At 49.4% G+C, this 17,471-nt stretch overlaps 1 protein-coding gene across 1 annotated transcript in view; it reads left to right on the top strand.

The window, feature by feature from the left end:
• The window catches only part of LOC149921186 (uncharacterized), a 127,571-nt gene that overhangs the window by 92,271 nt on the left and 17,829 nt on the right, over nt 1-17,471 (top strand). Inside the window, exons 4-5 of the mRNA XM_090162125.1 lie at nt 1,576-10,822; nt 12,412-16,046. Of these exons, the coding sequence (XP_090018251.1) occupies nt 1,576-10,822; nt 12,412-16,046 (12,882 nt within the window). The remainder of the gene's footprint in view (nt 1-1,575; nt 10,823-12,411; nt 16,047-17,471) is intronic.

The following is a 17,471-nucleotide window of genomic DNA, read 5'->3' as shown; positions in this document are numbered from 1 at the left end:
TGTGTGCATCCGCCTTAAGTGTTTTTGGTGGATCAACGAATTTCACATTACGACCAGCATAGGTTTAACAGCAGCTACGGATGATTGGCACGGTTACGTTCAAAACAAGTCGCAGCGCGTAGTAGAAGACGGTTTTTTTATTTAATTCATACTTCCTTTCAAGAAACAGGGAAAAGCTCGCTGATTTCGAATAAAATCAGTAGCTTTACAAATAACTAATTAAAAATTGAATAATTGTCTGATCAGGTGTAAATGATAACAATAAGCTCTGCATAGGAAATTTGTCCCCTTAATACGCCCAAATATTGGCGCCAAAACGGTGATAAAATTCAAATTTATTTTGAGCAGTAATAAATGATTTTAAAATTTATTTGCCTACTCCAACTATTGGCTATAAGCTAGTTGGGGCCCACTATTCTATTTTAAGGCGCTCCCGGAAGAGCCATCGTAAGTTAATTTGTGGGCCCCCAAATTGTTATTTACACCGTAAAATCCAGTCGCAGTCACCGACTTCAACTTCAACAATTGAAAAATCGATAATAGTAGCGCTAGTGCCTTTATAAGGTTTGTTCCTGGGAGCCGTATACCTGTAATTCCAATGAAGAGGTGGACATCCTGGTAAAATGTTTCTCTGGTACGAGAAGGGGGTGAATAACTTCGCTGTCGTTAGATTTAGTTTACCAATGAGATACAATAATCAGCTAGGCTAATACCCAAGGCACCACCTTAGGCCTAAGTCATCAAGCGACCTTTAAAGCCATTAATTCAGGTGGCCGGGTTATTACAATGCGTGGGAGGGTGGTGACAAGCCCTTCGTGCCACCCGAGACCACAGCTCCTTACACTTACTATTACCGTTAACCTCGACAAGTTTTTATGAAAGGGGAAACCGAAGAGCGCGAGGGAAAACCCCTTAAACCAGTGGGGAGAGAACTTGCAAACTCAACGCGGAAGGAGTTATTCGGAGTTTTCACCCAGTTCCAGGACTGATTCGATTATTTGGTGGGGGGGGGGGGAAGGAGCTTACGGTTAGGGCAAGAATGGGCTTGGAACAACGCTAAAAATCGCCTCAACATAGGTCATTCTCCCAAAGTTTCAATAAATAATGTTTTTGGTAAAACTCCGTCTTGAAGTACTTAGGCTTTATTATTCCCAGACTCGGCCCAATCAGTAAAAGTTAGGATTTGTTGTTCTTACGAAAATGGCTTGATCTAACTGGAATTAAGACACATCCAGTTAGAATACAATTTTGTTGGTATCAAATAATTTTAATCAAATCATACATTGTATTGGACACAATTTTGGAATAAAATTTCTTCCGCCATTTTCGTAAGGAAGGTTGAACAATAAAACAAAACCATAGAGACACAGATTGAAAACACTTAACAGAAGCGGAGAATTAATTACCAAGTATGGTGTCAAATCTCTATTGTATTCATCGATTAAACCGTAAAAATCGATTAATTGTTACACCGCATCGATTAGTCGTTCAGTAATTTTCTATATTTGAAGCGCAACCACCAAACCGTTGGGTTACGTTTAGAAGAATGGCTAACGTCTGTTCCTTTCCTTCTAGGATATCGACGTTCAGAGGATGTTCCGCGCATACCCGACGTGTTCGGTGCACGTCCATTGCACTCCGGAGGGAGACTGGAACAGGGTGCACCTGGAAAAACAAAGCTTCAGCAAATTGGCCGCGATCGCTATCAACCCTCCGGACAAGATTTCGAGTCTTCCCGGTTCGGCCGCTCTGATAGAATGCCTCGAAAACACACTCGTCTGCAACTCCCTCGAAGAAATCATGAAGTCTTCATCCGTCGTTGGCAACATTCGATTCCACCGACCAACGCTGTACGTGTTTCCCGGCGGCCAGGGCGACTGCGCTCTGTTTGGAGTCAGCGGATTCAACATGCTGGTCGACGGCGGCTTCAACCGTAAGCCGTGCTTTTGGGAATTCATCCGACATTTGGACAGGCTGGACGCCGTACTCGTGACGCGTCTCAGCGAAAGCAACCTCTGCGGAATATCATCCATGTTTAAGCGGAAGCAACAGGACCACGTCTACCCGCAAATCGGTTACGTTTTCTGCAACATCGCGGAGGTCAAATATTCGCCCTCCGAAGAAACGCAAAAAGACAAGGACGAGCTGTTAGTCAGCGTTATCAATAAAGGACACGAATTTCTGGACAACTTGTATCACTTAGAACTCAAACCTCATCTCTGCTACCGTGCCAGTTCCATGGAACCATTTACACTCTACCACAAAGTCGGTCACGGTACCCTCGAAATGTACGTCATCAGCCCTCCCAAGGAAAGCCGCGAACTCAAGGACTTCCTATATCAATGGGCCTCGTACCGCGAAAGTTTCACTTTCGTCAAAACAGGCATGAAGTTTGAGGATCGGGAGTTGACAATACCGTTATCCCACGCCATGTCCATATGCGCCCTGTTGGTCTGGAAGCCATCAGACCCCAAGGACACGATCACGAGGATACTCTTCCCCGGTAGCGCGCCGCAGAATAAGATACTGGAAGGGTTGGAGAAACTAAAACACTTGGAAGCGCTTAAACGACCAGTTGTCACTGTACAGTCGGCCAAAGCCGCGGAGAAAAGCAAAGTTATACCAGAAAAACCAACTCCAAGGATGCCCATTAGCAAACCTAGAGCGCCATCCCCAGCGAATATAATCCGACGCAGCAAGGAACATTCGCCGGCTAGGAAAGAAATTATAAAGGAATCGCCAGTTAGGAAGGAGGTCAAAGAAACCAAGAAAGAAATCTTTAAAGAATCTCCCGTTAAGAAGGAGACCATGAAGAAAGAGGTTAAAGAAACTCCAATTGAACGCAAAACCGCTCCGGCACCCGTCGCCTCGGAACCACCCGCCACGCCACCTCGAGGACCTATTCGAAGGATGGCTACTCCTAAACGACCTCAACAACCCGACGATAAGAAGGAACCGATGAAAAGGGTACCAATTAGCAGGAGACCATTGGCAACCAGGACTACAGAGCTCAGAAGGTCTCCTGAAAGGCAGACGAAAGGAGTCAAAGAAGTTGCCAATAAAAGGGCGGTCGAAGCCAAAGTTGTGTCCAGGCGTGTGGACTTGACTAAAGCCCGGCCCTCAACTCCGCCTACCAGTCCCGCCAAACAGATCAGAGCCAAAACGTCACCTGCGTCGCCCAGACATTACTTACGACCCGGTTTTAGGAGTAAGCCTCCAGCTAAGGCGGACAAAGGTGCTAAGAGGTCAACAGCTAAGGACAAAGATGAAAAGAAGACGGAGGTTAAGAAGGTGAAGAAACCTGCCAAATCAACCGAGCCTGTATTAGCCATTGCAGCAGCGGCCGCTGCGGTAGTCGGTGCAACCGCCGCCGCCACAGCCGTTGTAGCCGCCCAAGTCGCGGACCAGCCAACGGAGGCCGAACTTATAGCTCAAGCGGCTGAAGAAGAGCTTAAAAAGGATGAAGTATTGGAAGTGGCCGTTGAGGAAGAACTTGTTAAGGCCACTATTCAAGATGTAGAAGGCGCTCCGGCCCCCGAAGAAGAGGAAGAAGGTGAGGCCGTAGAGGAAGAAATTATTTCCAAAGATGAGGCCAAATTAGTCGACGCTGCCCCAGCTGAAGAAGAAGAAACGGAAGACGAAGCCGGGGTGGAAGTCGCGCTTGCTAAGGAAGATGAGCCAGTAGAGAAGGAAGCTGAGTTGGATGAGAAAGAGGTCGAAATTTACGAAGTAAAAGGTGAGGTGTGCAAAGACGAGTCTGAAGTAGAAGCTGATGACGAGGCGGAAAAAGAAGACGATGAAGTAGCCGAAACGGAAGAAGAGGAAGCTGAAGTTGAGGAAAAAGAGGTGGCCGAAACAGATGACCTTGAAGATGAAGGACTCGATCTTGACGTTGATGAAAAGGACATAGAAGAGAAGGACTTGGATAAAGATATTGAAAGTGAGGGCGTTGATGAGAAGGAAATTGATGAAGCGGAAGAGATAGAGAAAGACGAAATTGAGGCACCCGAGAAGGAAATACTCGCCGAAGAACTGGGAATGTTAGGGGGCGAGCGTATGAAAACGGAAGCCGAAATCGAAACGGAAGCGGAGGCCAAGAAAGATGTCGATGAGAAAGAAGACGAACAAGAAGATGAAATCGAAACGGAAGAGGAAGAAAAAGACGAAATTGAGACGGAGGAGGAAGAAAAAGAAGACGAAATTGTCACTGAGGAAGAGGGTGACGATGAGGCAATGGATAAAGAAAAAGATATAGTGGAAGAAAAAGAAATAGAGGAGTCTGAAAAACAAGACCTACCCAAGGAAGAATCGGAAGGGGAAGAAGAGGTCGCCGAAGAACCGATTGAAAAGGCGGAAGTTGCTCAAGTAGCGGCAACGCCTAAAGCAGCTGATGATGAAGAGGATCAAATCAGCGAAGCTGGAGGCGATTCCTTGGAGGACGAGACGTCCAAAGAAAAAATTGCCGTGGACGAAAAGGAAACTTCTGAATTCGCCGAAGTGGCCGAAGAGGAAGAAAAGGAAGCCGACGAAACTGCAGCTCTGGACATGGAGGAGGAAACCAAAGCGGCTGAAGAGAGCGGAGATGAGGTAGACGACATCGCACCTTCACGCCCAAGTACAACCGAACGCCTTCAAGCGTACAAAAGGGAAAGTATGTCCGACGAAATTGTACCCGATGAACAACGTTCCAAGGAGTCACCCGTTGAGTCTCTACCGGAATCCGACCACACCGATTCCAAGCGGGAACATACACCGTCAATAGAAGAATCACCCACGTCTGAGCCACTGAAGAGAGACGAGAGTCTAGAACAGCAACCGCTTGAAGAGGATGAAGCTCCTATTATCGAAGCTGAGATAGCTGAACCCATATCGTCACCCGAAGTTGAAGAAGAGCTTCTTGCACCGAAAACGGCTGCTGTTGTGGAAGGAGCAGCTCCTGGCTCACCCGCTCCTTCGGAAGAAGTTGAAGATATCTCAAGGGCGTCATCTAAAGCTGGAGAAGAAGCTATTATTCCCGATAGAGTATCGTTAACAGACGCCGCTCAGTCAAGGACGTCATCCAGAGCGTCAAAAGTATCATCTTTGGCAGATGAGCTAAAAGAAGCTGAGAAGGCGCCTGCTGAAGAAGATGATGATAAACGTGCTGTGTCCGTAGTTAAGTCCATATGTGAGGAATTGGAACGACCCGATTCGAAGGCTTCATCAGAAAGACCCGAATCCAAAGCCGAGTCCGAACGACCCGAATCCAAAGCCGAGGCAGAACGACCCGAATCCAAAGCCGAGGCAGAACGACCCGAATCCAAAGCCGAGTCAGTACGACCCGAATCCAAAGCCGAGTCAGTACGACCCGAATCCAAAGACGAGTCAGAACGGCCCGAATCCAAAGCGCAATCAGCCGTGGAGGATGATCGTGCTGAATCGGTAGCCGAAGATCAACGAGCCGCTTCAAAGGCTGAATCGCTATCTGAAGAAGAACGATCCGCTTCAAAGGCTGAATCGGTGGCTGAAGAAGAACGATCCGCTTCAAAGGCTGAATCGGTGGCTGAAGAAGAACGATCCGCTTCAAAGGCTGAATCGGTAGCCGAAGAAGAACGAGCTCCTGCAAAGTCTGAATCGGTAGCCGAAGAAGAACGAGCCCCTTCAAAGGCTGAATCGGTAGCCGAAGAAGAACGAGCCCCTTCAAAGGCTGAATCGGTAGCCGAAGAAGAACGAGCCCCTTCAAAGTCTGAATCGGTAGCCGAAGAAGAACGAGCAGCTTCAAAGGCTGAATCGGTAGCCGAAGAAGAACGAGCCGCTTCAAAGGCTGAATCGGTAGCCGAAGAAGAACGAGCCACTTCAAAGGCTGAATCGGTAGCCGAAGAAGAACGAGCAGCTTCAAAGGCTGAATCGGTAGCCAAAGAAGAACGAGCCGCTTCAAAGGCTGAATCGGTAGCCGAAGAAGAACGAGCCGCTTCAAAGGCTGAATCGGTAGCTGAAGAAGAACGAGCCGCTTCAAAGGCTGAATCGGTAGCCGAAGAAGAACGAGCAGCTTCAAAGGCTGAATCGGTAGCCAAAGAAGAACGAGCCGCTTCAAAGGCTGAATCGGTAGCCGAAGAAGAACGAGCCGCTTCAAAGGCTGAATCGGTAGCTGAAGAAGAACGAGCCGCTTCAAAGGCTGAATCGGTAGCCGAAGAAGAACGAGCCCCTTCAAAGGCTGAATCGGTAGCCGAAGAAGAACGAGCCCCTTCAAAGTCTGAATCGGTAGCCGAAGAAGAACGAGCAGCTTCAAAGGCTGAATCGGTATCCGAAGAAGAACGAGCCCCTTCAAAGGCTGAATCGGTAGCCGAAGAAGAGCGAGCTGCTTCGAAGGCTGAATCCACCGTGGAGTCGGAACGGGCTTCATCCAAAGCAGAATCGGTAACCGAAGAAACACTTCAACCAATTGTAGCGCCCATGGCTGTAGAGAGCGCTTCACTGAGGTCACCATCGGAACTAGACGAGGCAAGGTCCAGGCCAGAATCTGCAGTTGAAGAGATGGTTTCTACAAAAGTTGAATCAGAAGCCGCCGAATCTGAACGCGCTTCATCGAAGGCTGAATCAGAAGCCGCCGAATCTGAACGCGCTTCATCGAAGGCCGAATCAGAAGCCGCCGAATCTGAAGGCGCATCATCCAAAGCTGAATCGGCGGCCGCGGAAGAGCAAGCCGAATCGAAGGCGGAATCTGTAGCCGAGGAAGAGGAAGCCAAGTCTGAGCGTTCGTCATCCAAAGCTGAATCGGTTGCCGAAGATGAAGAAGCCAAGTCTGAGCGTGCGTCATCCAAAGCTGAATCGGTTGCCGAAGACGAAGAAGCCAGGTCCGACCGTGCGTCATCCAAAGCTGAATCGACAGCCGCGGAAGAACGAGCCGAATCTAAGGCTGAATCTATCTTCGAGGAAGAGGAAGTCAAGTCAGAACGTGCGTCATCCAAAGCCGAATCGGAATTAACCGAAGAAAGACCCAAATCCAAAGCTGAATCCGAGCGTGCACCATCGAAAGCCGAATCGGAAGCTGAATCTGATAAATCACAACCTGTCGAAGAGGAAGTAGTGGAAAGAGCAAAAGCACCTACGATTACTGAAACTGCACCATCAAGGTCAGCATCTATTTCGGACGAGGAGCAGCTTTCAAGAGCGTCGTCTATAGCCGATGAAGAGCGAGCCCCATCTAAAGCATCGTCTGTCGGTGCTGAGGAAGAAGATCGTGCCGCATCTAAAGCGTCCTCAGTCGCCACCGAAGAAGAAGAGCGTGCCCCATCCAATGCGTCTTCTGTTGTCGCTGACGAAGAAGAACGAGCCCCACCCAAGACGTCGTCATTTGTCGCCGAGGAAGAAGAGCGTGCCGCATCAAGAGCGTCCTCTGTCGCCACGGAGGAAGAAGAGCGTGCCCCATCTAGAGCGTCCTCTGTCGCCGCCGAAGAAGATCATGCCCCATCCAAAGCGTCCTCTTTTGTCGCCGAGGAAGAAGAGCGTGCCTCATCTAGAGCGTCCTCTGTCGCTGCTGAAGAAGAGCGTGCCCCATCCAAAGCGTCCTCTGTCGCCGCCGAGGAAGAAGAGCGCCCCCCATCTAAATTGTCCTCAGTCGCCGCCGAGGAAGAAGGTCGCGTCTCTTCTAAGGCATCTTCCGTTGCTGAAAGTGTATCAAGGAAATCTTCTGTGGCTGTAGAGGAAATAGTTGAAAAAAAAATAACCACAAGTGTTGTCGAGGGCACTCCAACATCAAGAGCTTCTTCTCCTAGGCAGGAAGATCGCGCCCCCTCCAAGGCCTCTTCCGTTGCTGCAGAGGACGAAGAAGAAACCGCCGTCTCAAAAGCATCTTCTGTTGCTGTGGAAGAAGAAGAACGCGCCGCCTCCAAGGCATCCTCTGTCGCCCCCGAAGAAGAGCGTGCCCCATCTAAAGCATCCTCTGTTGCGGCCGAAGAAGAGCGTGGCCCATCCAAAGCGTCCTCTTTTGTCGCCGAGGAAGAAGAGCGTGCCGCATCAAGAGCGTCCTCTGTTGCCGCCGAAGAATATGCCCCATCTAAAGCGTCCTCTGTTGCGGCCGAAGAAGAGCGTGGCCCATCCAAAGCGTCCTCTTTTGTCGCCGAGGAAGAAGAGCGTGCCTCATCTAGAGCGTCCTCTGTCGCTGCCGAAGAAGATCGTGCCCCATCTAAAGCGTCCTCTGTTGCCGAGGAAGAAGAGCGTGGCGCATCAAGAGCGTCCTCTGTTGCCGAGGAAGAAGAGCGTGGCGCATCAAGAGCGTCCTCTGTTGCCGCCGAAGAAGATCATGCCCCATCCAAAGCATCCTCTGTCGCCGCCGAGGAAGAAGAGCGTGCCCCATCTAAAGCGTCCTCTGTTGCGGCCGAAGAAGAGCGTGGCCCATCCAAAGCGTCCTCTTTTGTCGCCGAGGAAGAAGAGCGTGCCGCATCAAGAGCGTCCTCTGTTGCCGCCGAAGATCATGCCCCATCTAAAGCGTCCTCTGTTGCGGCCGAAGAAGAGCGTGGCCCATCCAAAGCGTCCTCTTTTGTCACCGAGGAAGAAGAGCGTGCCTCATCCAGAGCGTCCTCTGTCGCTGCCGAAGAAGAGCGTGCCCCATCTAAAGCGTGCTCTGTCGCCGAGGAAGAAGAGCGTGCCGCATCAAGAGCGTCCTCTGTTGCCGCCGAAGAAGATCATGCTCCATCCAAAGCATCCTCTGTCGCCGCCGAGGAAGAAGGTCGCGTCTGTTCTAAGGCATCTTCCGTTGCTGAAAGTGTATCAAGGAAATCTTCTGTGGCTGTAGAGGAAATAGTTGAAAAAAAAATAACCACAAGTGTTGTCGAGGGCACTCCAACATCAAGAGCTTCTTCTCCTAGGCAGGAAGATCGCGCCCCCTCCAAGGCCTCTTCTGTTGCCCCCGAAGAAGAGCGTGCCCCATCTAAAGCATCCTCCGTCACAGCTGAAGAAGAGCGTGCCGCATCTAAAGCGTCGTCTGTCGCCGCCGAGGAAGATGAGCGTGCCGCATCTAAAGCGTCGTCTGTCGCCGCCGAGGAAGAAGAGCGTGCCTCATCTAAAGCGTCGTCTGTCGCCGCCGAGGAAGAAGAGCGTGCCGCATCTAAAGCGTCGTCTGTCGCCGCCGATGAAGAAGAGCGTGCCGCATCTAAAGCGTCATCTGTCGCCGCCGATGAAGAAGAGCGTGCCGCATCTAAAGCGTCATCTGTCGCCGCCGATGAAGAAGAGCGTGCCACATCTAAAGCGTCATCTGTTGCCGCTGAAGAAGAGCGGGCCCCATCTAAAGCGTCGTCTGTCGCCGCCGAGGAAGAAGAGCGTGCCGCATCTAAAGCGTCGTCTGTCGCCGCCGAGGAAGTAGAGCGTGCGCCATCTAAAGCGTCATCTCTCGCCGCCGATGAAGAAGAGCGTGCCGCATCTAAAGCGTCATCTGTCGCCGCCGATGAAGAAGAGCGTGCCGCATCTAAAGCGTCATCTGTTGCTGCTGAAGAAGAGCGTGCCCCATCTAAAGCGTCATCTGTTGCTGCTGAAGGAGAGCGGGCCCCATCTAAAGCGTCATCTGTTGCCGCTGAAGAAGAGCGGGCCCCATCTAAAGCGTCATCTGTTGCTGCTGAAGGAGAGCGGGCCCCATCCAAAGCATCCTCTGTCGCTGCCGAGGAAGAAGAGCGTGACCCATCTAAAGCGTCCTCTGTAGTCGCCACCGAAGATGAAGATCGCGTCTCTTCTAAGGCATCTTCTGTTGCTGAAAGTGTATCAAGGAAATCTTCTGTGGCTGCAGAGGAAATAATAGAAAAAGAAATAACCATAAGTGTTGTCGAGGGCGCACCAACGTCAAGAGTTTCTTCTCCTAGGGAAGAAGATCGCGCCCCCTCCAAGGCATCTTCCGTAACTGCAGAGGACGAAGAAGAAACCGCCGTCTCAAAAGAATCTTCTGCTGCTGCGGAGGAAGATCGCACCCCATCCAAAGCATCTTCCGTTGCTGCGGAAGAAGAAGAACGCGCCTCTTCCAAAGCATCTTCCGTTGCTGCGGAAGAAGAAGAACGCGCCGCTTCCAAAGCATCTTCCGTTGCTGCAGAAGAAGAAAAACGCGCCGCTTCCAAAGCATATTCCGTTGCTGCGGAAGAAGAAGAACGCGTCTCATCCAAAGTATCTTCCGTTGCTGCGGAAGAAGAAGAACGCGCTCCATCCAAAGCATCTTCCGTTGCTGCGGAAGAAGAAGAACGCGCCGCTTCCAAAGCATCTTCCGTTGCTGCGGAAGAAGAAGAACGCGCCGCTTCCAAAGCATCTTCCGTTGCTGCGGAAGAAGAAGAACGCGTCTCATCCAAAGTATCTTCCGTTGCTGCGGAAGAAGAACGCGCCGCATCCAACGTACCTTCCGTTGTGGCTGAAGAAGAAAGAGTTCCCTCTAAGGCGGCCTCAGTAGTCGAAGATGAGCAGCCGAAGCTGGTCGATAGACTACTCTCAGTCGACGAAGAGTCTCACAAATCTTTGCAACTTAGTGACCATATAGAACACGAGAAAACTCCGTCGCCCCACTCGAAGGCGTCATCATTAGCAGATGAACTCTCTAAATCCATATCCTTAGGTGACGAACTCAAAGAACACATTGAACGATCTGCTTCCAAGGCGTCATCGGTAGCCGAGGGTGATCTGTCGCAAAAATCTCTCTTGCAAATCGAAGAACAGATTGAAGCCGAGGTGGCTCCGTCCCAAATAGAAAGTGAGCTTCAAAGGTCCAAGGCTTCCTCCGTTGCCGAGGAAGAGAGGGCACCGTCAAAAGCCGAAAGCGTGGAACGAGAATCCAAATCGGTGGAGAAAGACGAACAGCCACTTTCAGTGAAAGGTAAACTGGTTACTGTAATTGTAGAGCGAGGGAAATTTCTTCGACCCAAAATGTGTATAATGATTAACTTAGCTACGCAACTGAGAACAAATATTCACCCTAGCGCAAGTTACCTGGTTTTTGTAAGTCGATAATGGATTTTTTCTATTTTAAAATAATCACTATCGAAATAGACTCGGGTAATTCTCGAGTTCTAAAAATGTAGTACGATTAGCGCATCTCTAAGGAATACGACTGCCGGCGCCATCTGACTGTAGAGGTAATTAGATTGAACCAACGCAGTCGAATTTGGGTATATTTTTGGTTATAGTTTGATATCCTTGGTTCTGGATGTTGAGAGCAGCGGACCTGTAGAAAGCTAAAATCTTTGGAAATGAAAAAGTGCCATTACTTGACTAAGACCGTCACTAAGACCCGACGCGTATAAAGTGCAATCAACCAGCGCTCAAAGGTATTCTGTTTCTGATGTTCTAAATTGCGTAGATCGGTAAAGTATTTAAAGCCCCTTTGACTCGCTCTACAGTTGTGACCGTCATTTTCATCCTTGCTGTGTCATTTTCACAGTTTCTAAACATGTCTACAATCCTACTTGCATGTAAATGTGTGGATGTTGTCTGTCTGTGTTGTGCTCTTATTTTGTCAATTGTTTTATTAATATCAGAAGTATATCATTTATTGCCTACCTCAAAAAGCATCCTTAGTGAATTTCTGGTTTAAAATTATTTGGTTTTAATAAAAGCTCTGTACTGCATCGCGTTGCATGTTAATTATTATTTATGGGTTACAAGAAAACCTTTAAATTGCGCTTTCAAGTTAGAACACGACGTAAGACGGTGCTGATTTTAAACATAGATAACGCCTCGAGCTCCCTAAAGCATTTGTAAATCGCTACTATTTTGATGACGGAAATAATTCATAGGGGTGGTTTCAATTCAAAGTTTTATGGTAGCGTATAAATAGCACTTACCTTAGTTATTAAAACGCTTCTATAGGTCAAGCTGATATTTTTTCGTTACTAATTTAAACTGCTTACATTATAATTTGCTTATACATTTGACCTTTTGTTCGAAGGTTATAAACTCTAACGTGTGAACCTAATCCTTAAATTAAGACCTATGTGTTATTTTTGTAAATTGATATAAATTAAAAAAATGAACAGAAATAAATCAATTTTTGCAAAGTTATGGCACTGAATTTCTTTTTCTGCTTATTAAAAACAATATCTTATTTTGGCTTCAAAATTTTTGAAACAAATAAGTTTATTTTTAAAACGCTTTTGCAAATATGTGAGAGTGAGTCCATTTAATCATTAAGATAATAAACAAGTGTTTCATCTTTCCCAGATTGTCGCGACTGTTTTAAAAAATGATTGTATTGTAGTAAAATTTTGTAATTTCCAAAGATAGATATGTAGTATCTACGCGTAAGGTCAACAGTACCTTCAACGGATTTATTAACCAAACGCGATATTTTTTAAATTTTTGCAATACAATCAACCATAATCATACTAATACCATCACAATCAACTTCATCAGCGCCACCTATATGCCCTCATAATATGAACTATATTTACTGCTGTCTTTTTCTAGATGAGGGTGAAATTGTTACGAAATCCCAAGAGGAGATAATGGCCCCACCCCCGGTTTCCCGCTCTATATCCAAAGCGTCAACGACAGCGGATATTGAGGATTTAGAGCCTATCCCCTCCGAAAGTGTCCCAGAAGAACGTCAATCCAGATCTGAGACCAAAGATATAATAACGGAAGTTTTTAAAGAGTCCTCCCGGGCAGAAAGTGTGTCCCGTAAGTCATCCGCCGGTATTGAGGAAGTGGTAGTAACAGAAATCACAACAGGCGTTGTAGAAGGTGCTCCAGCGTCGAGAACATCATCCAAAGCTTCCTCAATAGCACCGTCAGAAGAAGAAAGAGTGGCGTCAAAGGCTTCGTCCGTCGCCGAAGAAGAAAGAGCTCCATCAAAGGCGTCGTCAGTCTCCGAAGAAGAAAGAGCTGCGTCAAAGGCTTCGTCAGTCGCCGAAGAAGAAAGAGCTCCGTCAAAGGCTTCGTCAGTCGCCGAAGAAGATAGAGCTCCGACAAAGGCTTCGTCAGACGCCGAAGAAGAAAGAGCTGCGTCAAAGGCTTCGTCAGTCGCCGAAGAAGAAAGAGCTGCGTCAAAGGCTTCGTCAGTCGCCGAAGAAGTAAGAGCTCCGTCAAAGGCATCGTCAATCGCCGAAGAAGAAAGAGCTCCGTCAAAGGCGTCGTCAGTCTCCGAAGAAGTAAGAGCTCCGTCAAAGGCATCGTCAATCGCCGAAGAAGAAAGAGCTCCGTCAAAGGCATCGTCGGTCGCCGAAGAAGAAAGAGCTCCATCAAAGGCGTCGTCGGTCGCCGAAGAAGAAAGAGCTCCGTCAAAGGCGTCATCAGTCTCCGAAGAAGTAAGAGCTCCGTCAAAGGCATCGTCAATCGCCGAAGAAGAAAGAGCTCCGTCAAAGGCGTCTTCAGACGCCGAAGAAGAAAGAGCTCCATCAAAGGCGTCGTCGGTCGCCGAAGAAGAAAGAGCTCCGTCAAAGGCGTCTTCAGTCGCCGAAGAAGAAAGAGCTCCATCAAAGGCGTCGTCGGTCGCCGAAGAAGAAAGAGCTCCATCAAAGGCGTCGTCGGTCGCCGAAGAAGAAAGAGCTCCGTCAAAGACGTCGTCGGTCGCCGAAGAAGAAAGAGCTCCGTCAAAGGCGTCTTCAGTCGCCGAAGAAGAAAGAGCTCCATCAAAGGCGTCGTCGGTCACCGAAGAAGAAAGAGCTCCGTCAAAGGCGTCATCAGTCTCCGAAGAAGAAAGAGCTCCGTCAAAGGCGTCTTCAGTCGCCGAAGAAGAAAGAGCTCCATCAAAGGCGTCGTCGGTCGCCGAAGAAGAAAGAGCTCCGTCAAAGACGTCGTCGGTCGCCGAAGAAGAAAGAGCTCCGTCAAAGGCGTCTTCAGTCGCCGAAGAAGAAAGAGCTCCATCAAAGGCGTCGTCGGTCACCGAAGAAGAAAGAGCTCCGTCAAAGGCGTCATCAGTCTCCGAAGAAGTAAGAGCTCCGTCAAAGGCATCGTCAATCGCCGAAGAAGAAAGAGCTCCGTCAAAGGCGTCGTCGGTCGCCGAAGAAGAAAGAGCTCCATCAAAGGCGTCGTCGGTCGCCGAAGAAGAAAGAGCTCCGTCAAAGGCGTCTTCAGTCGCCGAAGAAGAAAGAGCTCCATCAAAGGCGTCGTCGGTCGCCGAAGAAGAAAGAGCTCCATCAAAGGCGTCGTCGGTCGCCGAAGAAGAAAGAGCTCCGTCAAAGGCGTCTTCAGTCGCCGAAGAAGAAAGAGCTCCATCAAAGGCGTCGTCGGTCGCCGAAGAAGAAAGAGCTCCGTCAAAGGCGTCTTCAGTCGCCGAAGAAGAAAGAGGTCCATCAAAGGCGTCGTCGGTCGCCGAAGAAGAAAGAGCTCCGTCAAAGACGTCGTCGGTCGCCGAAGAAGAAAGAGCTCCGTCAAAGGCGTCTTCAGTCGCCGAAGAAGAAAGAGCTCCATTAAAGGCGTCGTCGGTCACCGAAGAAGAAAGAGCTCCGTCAAAGGCGTCTTCAGTCGCCGAAGAAGAAAGAGCTCCGTCAAAGGCGTCTTCGGTCGCCGAAGAAGAAAGAGCTCCATCAAAGGCGTCGTCGGTCGCCGAAGAAGAAAGAGCTCCATCAAAGGCGTCGTCGGTCGCCGAAGAAGAAAGAGCTCCGTCAAAGGCGTCTTCAGTCGCCGAAGAAGAAAGAGCTCCATTAAAGGCGTCGTCAGTCGCCGAAGAAAAAAGAGCTCCGTCAAAGGCATCTTCGGTTGCTGCGGATGAAGAAGAACGCGCACTCTCTAAGGCATCTTCCGTTACAGAAGAAGAAGTGCGTGCTGCATCCAAAGAATCGTACGTTTCAGAAAAAGATTCAAGGAAGTCCTCTTTGATAATTGAAGAAATATTAGAAAAACAAATAACAGCTGGTCTAGTCGAGGGAGCCCCAACATCCAGGGCGTCGTCCAAAGCAGAAACTGCATCGGAAGGACGGGCTTCATCTAAAGCATCGGCTTTAGACGAAGAAGAAGAACGCGACCCCTCAAAAGCATCTTCGGTTAATGAGGAAGAACGTGCCCACTCTAAAGCAACTTCGGTTGCTGTGGAGGAAGAACGCGCCCCCTCAAAAGCATCTTCCGTTGCTGAGGAAGAATGCGCCCCCTCAAAAGCATCTATCGTTTCTGAGGAAGAACGCGCCCTATCAAAAGCATCATCGGTTGCGGAGGAAGATCGTGCCCCCTCAAAAGCATCTTCGGTTGATGTGGAGGAAGAAAGAGCCCCTTCAAAAGCATCTTCGGCTGCTGCGGAAGAAGAACGCGCCCCCTCTAAAGCATCTTCGGTTGCTGTGGAGGAAGAACGCGCCACCTCAAAAGCATCTTCGGTTGCGGAGGAAGATCGTGCCCCCTCAAAAGCATCTTCCGTTGTTTCGAAAGAAGAACGCCTCCCCTCAAAAGCATCTTCCGTTGCTGAGGAAGAAGAACGCACCCCATCAAAAGCAACTTCCGTTACTGAAGAAGTGCATTTTGCATCCAAAGCATCGTCCGTTTCAGAAAGTGTTTCAAGAAAGTCCTCTTTGGTAATTGAAGAAATATTAGAAAAACAAACAACAGCAGATGTAGTCGCGGGAGCCCCAATATCAAGGGCGTCGTCCAAAGCAGAAACTGCATCGGAAGGACGAGCTTCATCTAAAGCATCGGATTTAGAGGAAGAAGTAGTGCGCGCTCACTCAAAGGCATCTTTTGTCTCTGGGGAGGAAGAACGTGCCTCCTCCAGGGCATCCTCGGTTGCTGCATCGGAAGGACGGGCTTCATCGAAAGCATCGGCTTTAGACGAAGAAGAAGAACGCGCTGCCTCAAAAGCATCTTCGGTTTCTGTGGAGGAACAACGCGCCCCCTCAAAAGCATCTTCCGTTGTTTCGGAACAAGAACGCGCCCCCTCTAAAGCATCTTCGGTTGCTGTGGGGGAAGAACGCGCTTCCTCTAAGGCATCTTCGGCTTCTACGGAAGAAGAACGCGCCCCCTCTAAAGCATCTTCAATTGCTACTGAGGAAGAAGAACGCGCCCCCTCAAAAGCATCTTCCGTTGCTGAGGAAGAAGAAGGCGCACCCTCAAAAGCATCTTCCGTTGCTTCGGAAGTAAAACGCGCCCTCTCAGAAGCATCTTCCGTTGCTGAGGAAGTAGAACGCGCCCCATCTAAAGCATCTTCCGTTGCTGAGGAAGAACGTGCCCTATCAAAAGCATCTTCGGTTGCTGAGGAAGAACGCACCCCCTCTAAGGCATCTTCGACTGCTGCGGAAGAAGAACGCGCCCCCTCTAAAGCATCTTCACTTGCTGCTGAAGAAGAACAACGCGCCCCCTCAAAAGCATCTTCGGTTGCTGTGGAGGAAGAACGCGCCACCTCAAAAGCATCTTCAGTTGCTGTGGAGGAAGAACGCGCCTCCTCAAAAGCATCTTCGGTTGCAGAGGAAGATCGTGCCCCCTCAAAAGTATCTTCGGTTGCTGAGGAAGAACGCGCCCTATCAAAAGCATCTTTGGTTGCTGAGGAAGAACATGCCCCCTCTAAGGCATCTTCGGCTGCTGTGGCAGAAGAACGCGCCCCCTCAAAAGCATCTTCGGTTGCTGAGGAAGACCGTGCCCCCTCAAAAGCATCTTCGGTTGCTGAGGAAGAACGCACCCCCTCAAAAGCATCTTCGGTTGCTGAGGAAGAACGTGCCCCCTCAAAAGCATCTTGCGTTGCTGAGGAAGAGCGCGCCCCCTCAAAAGCATCTTCCGTTGTTTCGGAAGAAGAACGCGCCCCCTCAAAAGCATCTTCCGTTGCTTCAGAAAAAGAACGCACCCCATCAAAAGCACCTTCCGTTACTGAAGAAGAAGTGCATGCTGCATCCAAAGCATCATCCGTTTCAGAAAGTGTTTCAAGAAAGTCTTCTTTGGAAATTGAAGAATTATTAGAAAAACAAGTAACAGCAGGTGTGGTCGAAGGAGCTTCAATATCAAGGGCGCCGTCCAAAGCAGAAACTGCATCGGAAGGACGGGCTTCATCTAAAGCATCGGCTTTAGACGGAGAAGAACAACGCGCCGCCTCAAAAGCATCTTCGGTTGCTGTGGAGGAAGAACGCGCTCACTCTAAAGCATCTTCAATTGCTGCTGAAGAAGAACAACGCGCCCCCTCAAAAGCATCTTCAATTGCGGTGGAGGAAGAACGCGCCACCTCAAAAGCATCTTCGGTTGCTGTGGAGGAAGAACGCGCCCCCTCAATAACATCTTCCTTTGTGGAGGAAGATCGTGCCCCCTCAAAAGCATCTTCGGTTGCTGTGGAGGAAGAACGCGCCACCTCAAAAGCATCTTCGGTTGCTGCGGAGGAAGATCGTGCCACCTCAAAAGCATCTTCGGTTGCTGAGGAAGAACACTCCCCTTCTAAGGCATCTTCGACTGCTGCGGAAGAAGAACGCGCCCACTCTAAAGCATCTTCAATTGCTGCTGAAGAAGAACAACGCGCCCCCTCAAAAGCATCTTCGACTGCTGAGGAAGAACGTGCCCCCTCAAAAGCATCTTCGGTTGCGGTGGTGGAAGAACGCGCCCCCTCAATAGCATCTTCGGTTGCG

Source organism: Leiobunum rupestre, chromosome 11, assembly GCF_980474605.1.
Source record: "Leiobunum rupestre chromosome 11, qqLeiRupe1.1.hap1, whole genome shotgun sequence".
NCBI classification, from domain to species: domain Eukaryota; kingdom Metazoa; phylum Arthropoda; class Arachnida; order Opiliones; family Sclerosomatidae; genus Leiobunum; species Leiobunum rupestre.
Note: the sequence above shows the minus strand (reverse complement) of the source record. Positions and strands in the feature narration are given on the sequence as shown.